General features: G+C 49.3%; 1 protein-coding gene and 1 long non-coding RNA gene across 4 annotated transcripts in view; both read right to left on the bottom strand.

Annotated features, from left to right (window-relative positions):
- Window positions 1-2,977: 2,977 nt before the first annotated feature.
- The window catches only part of LOC143000530 (uncharacterized), a 38,450-nt gene continuing 24,822 nt past the window's right edge, over window positions 2,978-16,605 (bottom strand). The window contains exon 2 of the long non-coding RNA XR_012963635.1: window positions 2,978-3,093. This is a non-coding gene — a long non-coding RNA (uncharacterized LOC143000530). The remainder of the gene's footprint in view (window positions 3,094-16,605) is intronic.
- On the bottom strand, window positions 10,331-15,413 carry LOC143000279 (rac GTPase-activating protein 1-like). 3 transcript variants are annotated; one of them, XM_076149539.1, is made up of 17 exons: window positions 15,215-15,413; window positions 14,820-14,912; window positions 14,358-14,548; window positions 13,970-14,145; window positions 13,733-13,802; window positions 13,585-13,638; window positions 13,393-13,470; window positions 13,165-13,282; window positions 12,919-13,067; window positions 12,604-12,768; window positions 12,418-12,513; window positions 12,091-12,289; window positions 11,895-12,000; window positions 11,661-11,793; window positions 11,445-11,553; window positions 11,235-11,346; window positions 10,331-11,149 (listed from the first exon to the last, which is right to left on the bottom strand). In XM_076149539.1, the coding sequence occupies exons 2-17, from the start codon at window positions 14,902-14,904 to the stop codon at window positions 11,074-11,076; spliced, it is 1,917 nt and encodes a 638-aa protein (XP_076005654.1). In that variant the 5' UTR covers window positions 14,905-14,912; window positions 15,215-15,413; the 3' UTR covers window positions 10,331-11,073. The 3 variants fall into 3 exon arrangements, with proteins under 3 accessions (XP_076005654.1, XP_076005671.1, XP_076005663.1); XM_076149556.1 differs by having other exon boundaries at window positions 13,994-14,145; XM_076149548.1 differs by having other exon boundaries at window positions 15,263-15,413.

Below are 16,605 nucleotides of genomic sequence, written 5' to 3'. Positions count from 1 at the left end.
TCAGACGTCTTTATCCATCCTCTCATCAGGACACAGATGCTGCCGGCTCTGAAGACCAATCTGTGCTTCCTGTACGGCTGGTGGTGAGACAGATGGCGTGATGATGCTCCTCAGGCTCCTCTCAGGTCTGTGCTTCATGACGCGCCGGCTTCCTCCCGCTCCAACATCGTGTAACTGGAGTGTGTTTGTGTCCTCCACATGTTTTTAGCTTCCATACGTTTCAATAATCAGAGAGCTGATGAGAGAAGCTGAGGTTCCTGAACGCATCTCAGCTTCTCAGAGGAGGAGGTTTTGTTTTTCCTTCAGCTCCAACAGTCGTCGCTCCCACAACAGCTGCTTCCACGCCACTGGAGGCAGGGAGTGAAAGGCTGTGCTGGAGGAATCACACGCTCGGCCAATTAAGTGCTGAAACAGCGGTGTTGACCTTTGACCCCCGGCCGCTCGCCTGCTTTCCCACAGAGAGATCCCTTTTTGTTCATTAGGCCCGGCGGTGCAGGCTGAACTGTCCACAGCTTAGAGCTACACAGGCATCAGACGCAGAGGCCAGGACGCCGGCGACGCCACCAATGCCGCCGACGCTCCAATTACAAATTCACTCCGGCATCTCCACGTGTAGAAGAAGAAGAGAGCGTTCCTCTGAGGCTCCAGAGAGGAGAGGAGATAATTGTACTTCCTGTCTGACCTTTGGGGAAACTTTTTACCTTCCTGCTTTGCCGACACCCACAATTTTACAGACGTATCAAACAGACGCTTCACTTAGACGCTCAATTATTTTCCTTATAATGATCTCACACAGACGAGCTACTTTGTGCTGCATCACCACGGCGACAGCTGCCGTCACAGCCGTCAATATAAAAGTATCTGGACCGGCAGACGTTGTTCTGCCTGGTTTCCTTCCCTGTCTCCATCTATAGAGTGAAGCTATGGCAGAAACCTCCTCACCCTTCGTCTTCTTCCTCTTCATCATCTCTCCTTCCTCTCTGTGCATGTTTCACGGAGCACGTCGCCCCTGAGAGCAGCAGATCTTCGCCGGTTGCTTCAGCCCAGCCGGTCGTGTTGGCGTGAGCAGCAACTCTGTGTACGTTTCTGTCTGAGGGAATGTAAATCTGGGCTGTTAGCAGATTTACCGTCACTTCTGAATCTTGACCATCTGCAGGCGCTCTGCTCGGAGGCTGCTTAGACGGAGCGGCGGCGGCGGCGGCGGCAGCGGGTTAACAGTGGGCCCACGGCGCTCCGGAGCTCAGCCGGAGATCTCCCTCAGCCTGGGTTTGTTGTCTGACGGGATTCTATATATTTCGACAGTTTATCTATAGGAAAAGAGATAAACAGTCTGTTGCCCTGGGACACCCTGAATCCACCACCAGGGGGACGCAAAGAGCTCTGAGGCCTGATGACCTTTGACCCACACACCTTTACATCACCGCACCAAATGTAACGTCGCTCTAACACCGACACCTAACAACTTCCACTGTGACGATCTTACAGCCACGTTAGCCGGCGGTTGCAGTCGTTGCCGTGGGAACAGGTGGTGAAGCTCTCAGCTCTCACACCAGCAGCTCACACTCACACACTATGAACACACACACACACACACACACACACACAGAAAGCTACATACATACACACATACATCTTCCACAGCAGAAACATAGAAACGTATTTCTCTTTCTTAAAGTCTGAAGCTGATCTCTTGCTGTTTGTTTTCTAAAATACTCAGACCATCGCGCTGCATTCAGGTGACATCATCTGGGCACCATGGTGACATAAGTTCTAATTAAAGCGGTGTGTTAATAAGACGTTTGGTGTTGTAAAGGTGAGGAAACGAAGCCTCACACTCGTCTCCCGTCGCTCAGCTGTAAAGTTCCCTGACAGCTTGTTGTTCTATTTTGAAAAGTAACTTTGCAGTGATTGACACGCAGCAGCTGGGGAGGTGGATGATACACACACCTGAAACACACACCTGAGACAAACACACACCTGAGACACACACACACACACACACACACACCTGAACAGAGGTGTCAGTCACAGTGAATGATTAAAACAAAGGCAGCGGCGTTAATGAGAAACGGCGAGCGAGCGAGCGAGCAAACCTGCTGCTCCATCCTCCCCCGTTCACCTCTGACGAGAACCCTCAGTAGAGAATAGAGACGCTGGGATCACCAGGACGCCACGGAAAACAGGTTCAACCTCAACTGGAGCGTTTCCAGTAAACAATGAGGCTTGCTGCTCTCGTCCTGAGATGAGAGCGGACCGGCCTGAAGACAACGGCTGAGCTAAACAATGTGTTCATGTTAAAGACAGCAAAGCAGCAGAATGTAAACATCTAAACATCTAAACATCTACATGAGAGCTCCTCCTCTGCTCTCAGACAGGAGGCCGTCTCCTCAGCTGTGCAGGTTTCCTTTCATACAGGAGGGGAACAACAAAACCTCATTACATCATTCAGATGAAGCACACAGACTGAACTCAACAACAACAACAACAACAACAACAACAACAACAACAACAACGTCTCTGGGTTATCATGCATGTATATGTGTGTGTGTGGGGGCTGTGTATCTATAGAAACACACAGGCCACACCTCCACATTCAGTCCACCTCCACTGCTCAGATCAGAGGAGCTTCACACACAGATTTAATGAGGTTTCTTCTTCTACATGTCTTTGATTCTACAAACAGTGTTTCTAAAAGCCAACACACACACACACACACACACACACACACTGGTTACTGCTGCTCATACTGATCAGGCTGAAGGTCCAATGTCCTTTGAATGCATCGACACTACAAACCAGGCTGATGCTGAGGAAGCTCAGGCTGATTCAGGAGCGTGTGTGTGTGTGTGTGTGTGTGTGTGTGTGTGTGTGCGTCTCCACTTTGAACCTCCACAGATGAGGTCATGCATATTTCACAGCGTGTTTGGATGTAAACATAGACGGAGAAATGGACGCACGGCAAAGAACTCAGACTAAATTTAGATCAGAAGAGCTGGGAGCTTTTATGGAGGAGGAAGAGGAAGAGGAAGGATAATACAATGTTTGATAGAAATGCAGCAACGGGAAAACAAAGAGGGATGAGAAGGAAACCGCCTGAGAACATCTCAATGGGGTCGCAGAAGAAGAAGAAGAAGAAGAAGAAGAAGAAGAAGAAGAAGAAGCTGTGGAGGCTCCAGAAAACAAGGAGGGAACAAAAAGGGTCAGGTTTTCACTCAGTGTGCACAGCAATACAGTTTGGCTCATCAAATAAACAAAAAGATCTTCTAAATCTCTGGATGGTACAGAAACAGAGTGAGGAGAACATCTGGACTCTGGACCGGAGTTCAGTCAAGGCTGCTGGATCCTTCGTTCTGCGGCAGGAGCTCCCTCTGCAGGAACGCCACGGCCTGACTCAGACCTGAGACCTGCTCTTGGAGGCTGTCTCTGTCCGTCTCCAAGGCTTGGTATCGACACTGCAGCGCTCTGAGCCGTCTGCTGCAGGCGTCCCCCGGCTGGGCGGAGTCAGCCGGCATCTCTCCCGTCCCCTCTATCAGCGAGGCGTTGTGGTGGCACAGCTCTGCCTCTTCTGCTTCTGGATGAGCTGAAAGAAAGAAAGGGAAGTTGCAGTCGGAGGAGCGAGGGTTTCCTGTTGACGCGTTTCAGCTGAAATTTGAGAAAACACAAACACTCACATGACAGACGCAGAGAGATGTTGAGAACCGCCTGCAGGACGCACAACAGGCCCAGGATCAGCAGGGCCGCACAGAGGAGGGCCCGTCTGTCTGTGACACACACACACACACACACACACACATTACGATCATTTGGCAGACGCTTTTATCCAAAGCGACTTACATTACATTTACCACCCTTCGCAGAGGGGGGAGCAATTGAGGGTTCGGTGCCTTGCTCAGGGGCACCTCGGCAGGGGCTCGAACCAGCAACCCTCAGGTTCCCGAGCGGAAGCTCTACCCACTGAGCCACTGCCTCCCACACACTTACTGCGAACAGTGCACAACTCACTATGACGTCACAAATCCAGTAAGAGGGCACACAGAGAGGCCATACCTCCACCAAGGCCAACCAGTCCAATCATTTGTTTTTGTTTTTGCCAGCTCAGATGCAGACATTTACAGTCATAAGCATCTATCAGGTACCCCTCAGCTGTGTTGTTGTCATGCTCTTCTTCTGGATCTATAGTCATAACTATTCGTCATCATCATCTTCCTCATCATCGCGGCTGTATAGTAGTTGGTGGGAGGTGTGTAGTTGGATTTGTTAAATTACAGCAAAGCCATAAATATGACGTAATCATCAATATCTGGATCATCCTCATCACCCTCATCATCATCATCATCCTCATCATCATCATCATCAGGTAGAGCTGTATACATGTTGTTGTTTTGGAAATTGAGGAAATTGAAGTTAAACTCACAGAGTCATAATGTCAGAAGCTCATAATCCTAAATGAAGGTCTTGATTCTTACCTGATGGTCCCGTGGCGCAGCCCTTTCCTTCGCCGCCCTCAGGTCCCTGCAGCTCTTGGACGGTGCGGTCGTCCTTCATCTCGGTCTCCTCCATGGCGTTCTCTCTGATGCAAACCTCAGATTTTCTCATAAAGTGTCAGATATCCAGACTTCCTGTTTGACCGCCTTCCCAGCAAAAGGAGGAAGTGGTTTCTCAACGTGGCATTTCAGTCAAAAGCAGAATAATTTCGCTGAGAGGAAAAATTTAGGCGTGGATATTTGCAGGTCACAGCGCCGATGACTCGTTTCTCTGATGGCGTCTGATGTCATGATGTCCACCCACACTGGCCTGACTGCTGTTGCTATGGTAACCCCTGACCTTTCATTAAAGTGCTGCTGACAAATCAACACGTCCAACTTGTACGCAGGAAATATGTGCAATCATGATCCCCGGAAGATTAACCCTTTCAGCTGTGAACCATGGCTGTCAGAATGGGAACTCAGACAGACAGGAAGTCACCATGAAACTTGAATGTGACTTCACTGCCTCCACCAGGGGGGCGCCGGCTTTCACGCCTGTGGGGAGGGACGTTCTCCGAGCATGCACAGTAACTACCCCCCTTCCTCACCCATACGGCGCCACACTGTGGTCTTTATTTCAGGGAACCTGGAAGTCCCCTGACACATCTACAGTTCTATTCACAGCGATCGTCTATAGATATATAAGAAGAAGTTGATGAAACGCTCTGAAGCAGCTCAGGCCTCAGCAGACACACAGTTTATATCAGGAGGATTTGAATTTCAGCAACAAGAGGAAATTATAACAGAATTTAAAATAGAGACGGCAGAACGCGACGGGAACAGAGGATGAAAAGGTGAGCATGTGGGAGCAGATGTGAGAACGATCCCTTATCCTCCTGCTCACTCTGCATCTATGGATGAACTCTGATCTCACCTGGGAGCAGAGCGCCACCCAGCTGCCACCTGCTGTCACTGACAAACTTCATCATTCCTCATTAAAGCTTTGATACAAACAAAGAGGAAACTTCTCCTAGACGCTAACAACTAAATGATGGGGGGGGGGGCGTCACCTGACACAGTGATGGGTTACAGGGTGCAACAGTGCCTCCTAGCAGCCAAAAGGGAAACTACAGGAGCCGTTACTGAGCAAATCAGATATTTTATGGAGTTTTGACACTTGTGAATTTCCAGAGACCACAAGACACAGAATCCTTCACTAAAGACCTAAAGACAGATCTGTATATGCAAGGAATATGGAAGATAAGAGTGTGTGTGTGTGTGTGTGTGTGTGTGTGTGTGTGTGTACATGGATGTAGCTGTGCTCATCCATGAAGAAAAAACAATCCCAAACTCAGACACACACACACACACACACTATAGTACACTCGTTCATGCACACAGCTCCTCTCTCATATAAATCTATACTATGCACCCATGCACACACACTCACACACACACATTCTGTTACATGAACTCAGATGCAGTCACACAGCGAGTTCTGTAGAAAACTGCACATAAATCATGGCAACGATGGCAGAAGTCAGCGCTTGTGTGTGTGTGTGTGTGTGTGTGTGTGTGTGTGTGTGTGTGTGAGCGCACCCACTACTGTCTGAATGCTCACAATCAGGGCACGATGTCACTCTGGTGGGCAGCGGAGAAAATAGATGTTTTATGAAGAGTTATTTTAATGCATCACACACACACACACACACACACACACACACACACACACACACACACACACACACACACACACAACACACACACAGTTTTTTTCCCTCTGTTATCGATTTGTTGAAGTTACTGTTTTAAGGCAGCTTGAAGTGTGTGTCAGCCTGATTGACTTCCTGTTTCCTCGCTGGTTTGGACAGAGACGTGTTGGCGTGAGGACGAACTGAGAGGCGCTTTTAGCTTCAGGAGGGAAATGAGACAGATGTGTCGCCTTGTTTCTCTGTTAGAGGCCCCGATGAAACAAACGAGGGGAACGAGAGGGGACAGAGAGAGAGAGGGAGAGAGAGAGAGAGAGAGAGAGAGAGAGAGAGAGAGAGAGAGAGAGAGAGGCAGCTGTTTGTTTTGCCTGGTCTGGACCTAAACACCGACACCTACATCACTGCTCTGTCGCCTGAGTGAAAACGCTCCCCATTTGTTATTTTGGTGGGTTTCCTCTAAGGTGAAAGACGGTAAAGTCACATGACCCCATCATGGATCAACAGGTGACACAGACTCAAAGGTCACAGTATGATGACATCATTACATTTAGTTGAGGCGTGTTTGGCCCGGTGAGTGACACATGAGTACAGCTACATGTTCTGAAGTCCTTTAGAACACACGAGCTCATACTTCACACTTCCTGTGGCCTCTTCTTCTTCTACACATCACAGATTTAAGTGCATCTCTGCTCAGTTTCTGGTGTTTTTATATTTAACAATAATAATAAGGTGTCAGTGGTTCAGCTCCTTTACTCTCCAAACAGACTTTGAGCTTTAAGCTGCATGAACTCAGGCTCCATAAATCTCCTCGCCCAATGATAGATTCATATTTAATGGCCGCGGCCGTCGTCTGGGAAAGGAGGAGCGTTCTTTCATTATTGCTCGGTTCCCCTGCTGCTCGGTCCAGATAATTGATTCCTCTGTGGTAACAAGGTATCGACCACGCGTGGAAGAAGGCTAAGACCACGGCTCGATTCAAACGAGGGGCGGAGAAAGAGAGGGAGAGGGAGAGGGAGAGAGAGAGAGAGAGAGAGAGAGAGAGAGAGAGAGATGAAAAGGCCAACAAGCCACGTTGTTGAATAAGAGATGCAGGTTGTTGTGTGAAGTGTTCCTCATGTCTCTCGTCCCTCTCATTGCTTCTCTCCTCGTGTCTCGTCTCTCTCCTCGTGTCTCTTGTCTCGTCCCTCTCATTGTGTCTCTCGTCTCTCCTCTCATCTCTCTCCTCGTGTCTCTCGTCTCGTCCCTCTCATTGTGTCTCTCGTCTCGTCCCTCTCATTGTGTCTCTCGTCTCTCCTCTTGTCTCTCTCATTGTGTCTCGTCTCTCTCATTGTGTCTGTCGTCTCTCCTCGTGTCTCTCGCCTTGTCTCTCATTGTGTCTCTCCTCTTGTCTCTCTCATTGTGTCTCGTCTCTCTCATTGTGTCTCTCGTCTTGTCTCTCATTGTGTCTCTCGTCTTGTCTCTCATTGTGTCCCTCGTCTTGTCTCTCATTGTGTCTCTCGTCTTGTCTCTCCTCGTGTCTCTCTCGGTGTCTCTAATGAATCGGCGTGCTCATCTCTCTCCTGTTGCTCCTCTCGATGTCTAACTCACAGATGTAAAGCGTATCGACCCCACAGTCCGTCAGCAGCGACCACAGAGTCGGAGTTAAACTCTCTCAGCCCGTTTCCGCTCTGAGGAAGCGGCGGCTCGTCGAGTCTCAACGCGATTTCCCCCCGCGACATCGCAATGCATCCTGGGTGGTCGTGTTCCTGCATTTGTCTCCTGGTTAATGAACGCTGCTTCTCCCAGCAGCGAGCGTATCGAGCGGCGGCGTGATTAGACGGGCGGATCTGACCGGCCTGCAATTCAGTTATCGAGTCGACATCTCTGAGGTGCCGACATTATTGGAATGGCGTGACGCAGTGAACACGGAGGCCCGACACACGGAGGCCCGACACACGGAGGCCCGACACACGGAGGCCCGACACACGGACGCCACGCCGCGCTCGATAGCCTTATGAATTGGAGGATGTATTGATTGTATTCAGCTAGCGTGGACGCTTATGTTGCTGTTGGTTTACTTGGCGCCGCTTCCTGCTGCTCGCCGTATAAACACCAGAGCGGAATCCTGCCTCCGTCGCCGTCGTGGTTGTGTTTACTAGCTTACATTGTAATTTATTTAAGAGCTCTTAATTGGAGCGGTTACTCGTTTGGCCCCGGTGGTCCCGCAGCACGGTGGAGCTCTATCACCGCACGCCGGGGTGTACGGGGGAATGTAGAGCTGTTTGATGTGTGCAGCCACAGAGTGTCTGCTGCTCTGTGCGGCGTAAACAAACACACAAACCCCCAGATGAGGACGGAGACGCACACAGGAGACCTCATTCAGGCTAATGAACTATTAATGCCCATTCCAAATTCAAACATTTTTTTCCAAGGGTGTGTGTGTGTGTGTGTGTGTGTGTGTGTGTGTGTTAAAAACATGCCTAGACAAAATCCAATATCCTGAGTTAAAGAGAAAGAAATAAATAAAATAAATATCCCTCGTTTCTCTTAAGGATCTGTCAGACATATTAGTGTGTGTGTGTGTGTGTGTTTGTTTGTTTCCAGATGTTAATTACTCTGCATGTCCTCCATTAACCCTTCACACTCTGCTGCATGGACTCTACTTGCATTTTTCTTCGCAATTCAACAAAAGCTTTGAAAGTCAGCGTGTTGAATTCGCAAGAACATAAAAGTCCAGATGATTGGAGCCTTTCCTCATCAAGTTAGAGCGAGTCTCTGCAGCCACAGTCCGTTCAGCACCGTAGGTTCAAAGGTTAAAGGTTCCATGCAGAAGGACATGTAGAGGGGCGTCACGCTCTCTGATGCCACTCTCCCTTGTAGTGGTGCCGTTTTATGCTCATACAAACAAGTTGTTCTAGACTTCCAGGAGCAGTTTCCTGCCCGGTGATACCACAGGAAAATCAACACTGCCCTCTAGTGGCTCAGCTGGGTCCGTCCACAACAAAGACCGCCTCCTTTAGACTGAAGATAAATGCTAAATCCTATAAAATATGAGTCAATCCACCCCTGGACACGCCGCAATCCTCCACCAAGTCTCCACTGCCTGAGCACCTGGAAGCCAACTGAGTGGAAACACAACCTCCTCAGCGTGTGGAACTCGTCTCTGCGAACCATATTTTTAGACCCAGACAGCCGAGCTCGGACCTCAAAAGGCTCTTTTGTGTTGCTGAAGCTTTGTAAGTGCGTGAGGCCGTACAGAACTCATGCCGGTGCTTTCAGCTCGGTTGAGTCGCCGTTAATGGAATAACAGGAAGATGTGGAAATGATCCCGGCTATAATTTAGAACTTGGGCCCTCGTCGGCTGCTCACTCAGCCCGTTAGAGAGAAGAGAGACGGCTGTAATGACGACGGGAACAATGAGCAGAAAGCTGTATTATCACTCAGAGCCGTGTAGAATCACTGAAGATCTCCAATAACAAAGGCCAGCATTCAAATGTGATGCAGGCAAGAAGCGTGTTAAACATGAATGAGGGCTTCAGAGTGTGTACACCACATTAATGAGACATTCAGAGTTAATGAGGATCCATGGAACACGACAGAAAGACACAAAGCTTCAAAAAGCTCAACAACTGCTGAGTTTAGTTAGAAGCACATGATGCCTCTGAAGGCGTTCTCTCCTGATGGAGCAACGTTTGTATCTCAGATGTTTGAATCCAACCAAGCCCGACACAAACAGGTTGTTCTCTCTCACACACACACACACACGGTCTATTGATGTTTTATTTTTAGCACAACTGTGGACTCCTGTGATCAAAACAGAGCTGAAGTGAAGTGAAGGTTAGAATTCAATCCAACAGACGAGACAATTCATTACAGAAGACTGGAAACAAAACATTTACGTACAACTGAATCTTATTTTAGTGTTAGTGAGCAGAACAGACTGGCTTTTAGTGTCACTACAGTAGAATGGAGTGTTTTTGTCTTTGGCACACACACACACACACACACACACACACACACACACACACACACACACACACACACACACACACACACACACACACACACACACACACACACACACACACACACACACACACACACACACACACACACACACACACACACACACACACACACACACACACACACACACACACACACACACACACACACACACACACACACACACACACACACACACACACACACACACACACACACACACACACACACACACACACACACACACACACACACACACACACAGGGTTTCACTGCACTTCATCACATTAACCCCTGGCTGGTTGTGACCGGCGTCCAATCACAACGCGTCCACATAATCGCGATACAACGGCGCCCTCTAGTGTTGAGTGATCTGTATTACACACTAATCACTCAGATTGTCCCGTCGGTGCAAAATGCAACAGAAAGCCCATTGAGTTTCTGTGTTTACTATAAAACAACATGTAAAGATCACTGGCTGGTACATAAGATATGACATCATCACACAAAATGAATCAACAAAGGCAGAGCTAAATGTAAAAATGATGAAAACAAAAGGTGATGTCACAGAGGCGACGGGGCGGTTTGGACGGAGCTTTGGTCTGTGTGTCTGCGGTTACAACCACAGGTACACAGACGCACACACATCCATCACCGTGGAGACCGTCAGCTCCGTTTACTCGGCGGCTGCTTCGTCCAAACTCACACATTCATTCACACACACGACACTCAGTGAGCCATTAGTAGTCAAAGATATAAAATAAGTAAAATATGTGCAGGAATAAAATCTGGTTAGAGTTAAACACTTAGTTAGATTGCACAGCAGCAGCCCTTAGATCCCCTCATCAGTCTGAGTATATTCTGTTATTGCAGTAAATATAATAATAGCAGGGATCCGGTGAGTTTGTGTCCCATCACCTCAGCTGTGGCGAGCTGAAGAAGCTGACCTGTCTGTTACAGGCCGACGACGCTTTGCTCCGGCTCCCAAAACTAAGACACAGAGGAAGCAGGCTCTTAGTTTGTCAACGTAAAACATTAGAGATGAATAGAAAGAGAAGAGGCAGGATGATCTTACATGGTGGTGCTGGAGAGGGTCTGCTTGACTCGCTGGGTCAGAGAGCTGGAGGACGGCGTCTTGGACATCATCATCTGGTGCTCTGGAGTGGTGACTGGGCCCAGGATGCTGACTGGAGGAGGAGGAAGAGTCAGAACAACGCCGTCGCCACAACTGGGAAGCTGCCAAAGCAGCACCGCTCAGAGTGTGTGAGCTGTGATGTTCCCTCACCTTTGTGGTCTGGAGTGCAGAGGTCGTCGGTGCTGCCTATGGAGATGTCATCTGGATACGCAAACCGGCTCCAGTAGCTTCCTGGAATACTGAGCATGCGCTCGATCACCTGAGGGGAGACGGAACAAAGAAAGCCAGGATCTGGGGTCAAAACCTGATCAGAACAGAAACTCTGAGGTCCACTTGTGTGTGTGATGCTGGGCTGAGTCCACCGACCCTGGGCTGCCTGCTGGTGTCCTGTAGGATGGTCATGGGGTCGGGGTCGGGCACGGCGTGACCCACTAGGGTGGGGCCAAACACCCGGGCCAGGTTGTGTGCGTCCATCTTGGTCTCCACGCACAGGGAAACCCTGGAAACAAGTCCAGATGTTTAACAGGCGGAGTGAAGCAGTGAGAGAATGGGACGGAGCAGGACAGCGTGTTGGGTTAAGGTTAGGGCGGAGTGTCTCACCTCTGCAGGTGGATCATCAGGCAGGCCAGCGTGTCTCTGTTGGGCTGAGGCAGCTCACTCATGGTCTGGTACAACATGGCCACACTGTTACCATCATCCGAGATTTCTACCACAGAATAAGAAACGACAACATGATGATGATCAGGATCTCCTCCTCATCTTCAACCGAGCCAATGTGCTGCTGCGGTGAACCGACCTGCCGCCTCCATGAAGGCTTTGTTGAGGTGGAAGGTGAGCAGCGGCTCTGGGAGGTTCCTCAGGAAGTCTTTGAGGACGCCCGTGATGACGTGGATGTCCTCCACCTTGCTGAGCGAGGGCATGGTCTTCCCTCTGATCAGCTTCTCCTTCAGGAGCTTCACCACACGCTCCTGGCCCGAGACGCGGTACAGGCCCACCTGGAGAGAGAGAGAGAGAGAGAGAGAGAGAGAGAGAGAGGGAGAGAGAGAGAGGCCGCCAGTTGAAAATGACACCGGTTCATTTGACGGGAGCAGGAGAGGAAGGTGAGGCATAAACCTGGACGCACCTCGTTCAGACCCCGGTGCTCAATCTCCTTGATGCAGTAGACGACCAGAACAGGGATCATGGGGGCGGTGACCGGAGCGATGTCAGCCAGGGTGAACTGCACACACACACACACACACACGAGAAGTCAACATTAACGTGGCTGTAATACGTCGTGGTGCTGCGGCGCTGTGCCAACCCGCCGTACCTCTGTGTTCAGCGTGGGCGTGGCTGCGGCGGCCGGGATGCAGGGCAGAGGGCAGCGTTCCCGACATTCCGGGTGAGACACCAGCCTGCAGTCCTGGCAGCGGATGTACATCTTGCCAAACTTCATCCTCTTGCCACACGGAGCACAGAACTCTGACTTGATGACCTGAGAGGGAGAGGAACAGAGCTCAGCGTCGTCACTCAGCAGGGACGAGGGACAGATCACATCTCAACTAAGCGAACATCAGCGACACCGTTCAGAAGCCATCGCTTGCAGACGGTTAGTTTGGATGTCAAAGTGAGTGTTTGGCCTCACCGTCTTGGCGATGAACTGGTGCTTCTTTCCTCCCCTGGTGGCTCTCGGGGTCCGGAGGGGAGTTGGGAAGTCTGTGGCCGGCGTGCTGGGAGCCTCGCTGGCCGTCTCTGACTGGTCTGTCGTGGTCGTGTCGGCCCAGGCTGGAGTCACTACAGAGCGGCACAGCACGGTTAGATCCAGGTCCATTCACAGACACACACACAGGTTCACACTCATTCAGTCATGTTTGGTGTGTGTCCCTCTCACCGCTCCTCTTCCTGCTGCGGGTCATGTATGGCACCGTCTGGATGGTGGACACGGCCTCCACAGGGCCCCCGTTCACCGGCACAGTGATGGTGGTTTTAGTCACCACAGACTCGTTCATCTAAATCACACAGGAGAGACGTTTACACACACACACACACACGTTACAGCAGAGTGTGTATGTATTTCCTGCTCTTATTCTCTCTGTAGCTTCTGTGTTTGTCGCCTCACCCGCTCTGACTTGCGTCCACTGGAGCGAGGCTTCTTCACCGCCTGTGGAGGAACGTCACAGTGCTTTCTGGAGGAACGCTGCGGAGAACAAGGGCATCATTAAAGTCCAAGTCGGCTGCAGAACACACCGGGATACAAACGGCTACACAAACGGCTACAAATGGTCAAAGTGTGCAGAAATGCAGCTCTCACCCGTTTCTGTCGTTTCCTCAGCCTGACGTGCTTCACAGCTGAAGAATCCCAATCCTGCAGGAGACAGATGTGTCCTTTAGTCAGTAAGTTACCATGGCGACACATGATGAAGTGTTATGAGTGGAAACACTTAGAGAGATGAACTCACCAGAGAGTCGTCAGTTTGGTCGTAGCTGATGTCCGACATCAGGGAGGCCGATTCATTGATGGTCGTCAACCTGCAAGCAAAACAAACCAACAGGGAGTAGAAGAAGCCTGACTGAAGAAGAGTTAGAGTTTAAGACTCCAAGATTTACTAATGTGAGGAGGACAAATACATTTGAACCCTCACATTTGTAAATGGACATATTAAGGCACCCACAGACACAGACTGAGGGGCTCTGACCTTTGACTGGTGTTAGGGTCTGACCTTTGGCTGGTGTTGAGGTTCCCTTTGGCCGCCTGTGCTGCCTGTGAGTGAGCGCTGAGGAAGGCGAGGGCGGAGCGCTGCTCCTCACTCAGGTGGATGCTGTTACTGCTGTCTGAGACCAGAAGCTCCCTGATCAGCTGCAGCTGTCGCTCCTGACACACACACACAGACACACACACACACACACACACACAGCAGGTTCAACACAAGAATAAACTACTAGTGATGGATTCCACAGCTTTGTAAGAGTGTGTGTGTGTGTGTGTGTGTGTGTGTGTGTGTGTGTGTGTGTGTGTGTGTGTGTGTGTGTGTGTGTGTGTGTGTGTGTGTGTGTGTGTGTGTGTGTGTTGGCATTGACACTGACCAGCTTCTCGTAGATGGCCTCGGCCTTCTGCCTCCTCCTGATCTCCACGTCCACTTGGTTGCGAGCGTGCTTCAGTTTGACCTCCAGCGCTCCTCCCTTGGCCAGCACCTCCTTACAGGAAACCAGCTCATCGCCCGCCCGCAGCCACTTCTTGCGGTTTTCCTCAAAGTTCATCGCCATCTGGAGGAAATCTACACACACAGGACAGGTAGATGACGAAAAGAAAACAACAACAACAACAACAAACTCCTGTGGTGATCAGACAGCGACAGAAACTAACAGAACAGAAACAAAGAGGGCTGAAGCCACATCGATACAAAGCTGAAACACAACAGAACCTGAACATAAATACAATCATCAGCACTGCTGAATAAGAACTAGACCCCGGTGATTCCCCGCAGTATTGATGCACTTTATAGCGAAACCTGAGCGAAACTAGAGGGCAGAGTTTGATCCTCTTACGTGGCTCGACGCCGTCATTCAGCGCGTCCAGATGAGCGCTGAGACTCTGGAACTGGTGGAACAGGTTGAGCACGGAGGAGTCCATGGTGTCACCTGAAGGGGAAACCAAACAAACACGCAACATTAGAGATTTAGAGATTTATAGATGAATAAAAACCTCACTACTTCCGCTTTACATTTCCTGCTCGCCCTGTGTTTAAGAATGCGAAATAAGTCCAAGTTTAAGTGTAAGAGTGTAAACAAAGCGAATAAGCAAAACTACCATCCGGAAGTGTTCTGTTACTCTTTGTAGAAGTTTAGTAGTTATATCTTTATCGTTCAACGTTATGTATTACAGTTTGATGAGTTAGCGGAGCACATTAGTTAGCTGTAAGGTAGCATTAGCTTAGCCGTACCTCTACTAACTCTCGTCGGGACCAAAGGTGGATTAAAGTTGATCGTACCGGTGTGTCGCGTCTCCTCCGGCGGTGCGGTGGTTCTCCTGATATGTGCCCCAAATGTTCCCGGTACTGAGGCGGTTCTCAGTGGAGTAGTTTTTCCGGTGTGAGAGCGGAGCCGCACCTGAGAGACAAACTCACATTCTTCTCTAAGTTTAAAAATAAGCGCCTGTTTTCTTCCTCGTCGTGTTAAATGGCGGAGGATTCGCGCTCTGTCGCCCCCCACAGCACCGGAGCGGCAACTGCAGGAGGGTTTGTTGCTTCTCCGGCGGAGTTGAAGTATTAAGAATAAAAAAGACATAACGAGAGTAAAGAAGTAATGGACCGAGAATACAAAGCAAACAGCTACTTGGAGATTATTTAAACTATTATAAAACTTAACAGAAGCGACTTTCCAGTTCTTTTTCGTACACTATAGAAGAGGAATATCTTTACAATTAGTATTCAGTTACTCCTATAGTTGTGTTGTGAGCAGTGATAGAGTAAACGGGTCGTGCCTGAGGTGAAACACACTGGGGTCTCCTGCTGTCTGCTTCCTTGCTGCCGCAGCTACGTATAGTACTGACTGGAGGTTCGGCACATGGGATGCATGGAGCAGCATCATTAATCATCCATAGGTGGCAGATCTGGGTGCAGCAGCAGCAGATCTGTGTGCAACATCTAATAGGGGGAACACACACACACACACACACAAGCAAGTACACGTGCCCAAGAAAAAGTATTGAAAAATAAAATGACTATATATGTGCAAAAACCTCAAAATCAACTGAACTAAACAATGTAGCAGAAAATGTTTGTGACTTTTAAATGCACACAGGCTCAAAGAACACTGACAATGTGATCAAAGCTTAATGCATGCAGGCAGTTATGCTTCAGTGTTTACATGCATGTACAGTGTGTGTGTGTGTGTGTGTGTGTGCTGCAGGTCCATTAGAAGTGATTGGAGATAATAGGATCTGTCAGTCAATAAGCACTCTGTGTCTGTATCCATTATTCATGTTCACTTCCTCCGCTCGTGGATCATTTAACCGCCAGGAGTTTCCCCTTAAACGAATCACTTGCTGTCTTTCCTTAAACTGTCTGAAATATTTCCGCCATCTGCAACAGTTGTGTCGGATCAAATCAGCCTGTAACAAGTGAAACAAATGTGAAATAAAGCTTAATAAAGGAGTTCCTTTAAAATACAATTCCTCATTCAACATAATGCTCTTTAAGTGCACATTAATATGACATCACGCGTAGGTTTCAGTGTATTATTGATCAGATCAGACAGCCTTAATGGTATGTTAGTACTTTGCAGAGTTTATTCAGACAGGTAACGTTCACTCCACAGTTAAATCAAGCCTTGC

This window comes from Genypterus blacodes, unplaced genomic scaffold (genome assembly GCF_046128005.1).
Source record: "Genypterus blacodes isolate CSIRO-AG114 ecotype Tasmania unplaced genomic scaffold, CSIRO-AGI_Gbla_v1 ptg000006l_1, whole genome shotgun sequence".
NCBI lineage: Eukaryota > Metazoa > Chordata > Actinopteri > Ophidiiformes > Ophidiidae > Genypterus > Genypterus blacodes.
This window is presented reverse-complemented; position numbering and strand designations above follow the sequence as displayed.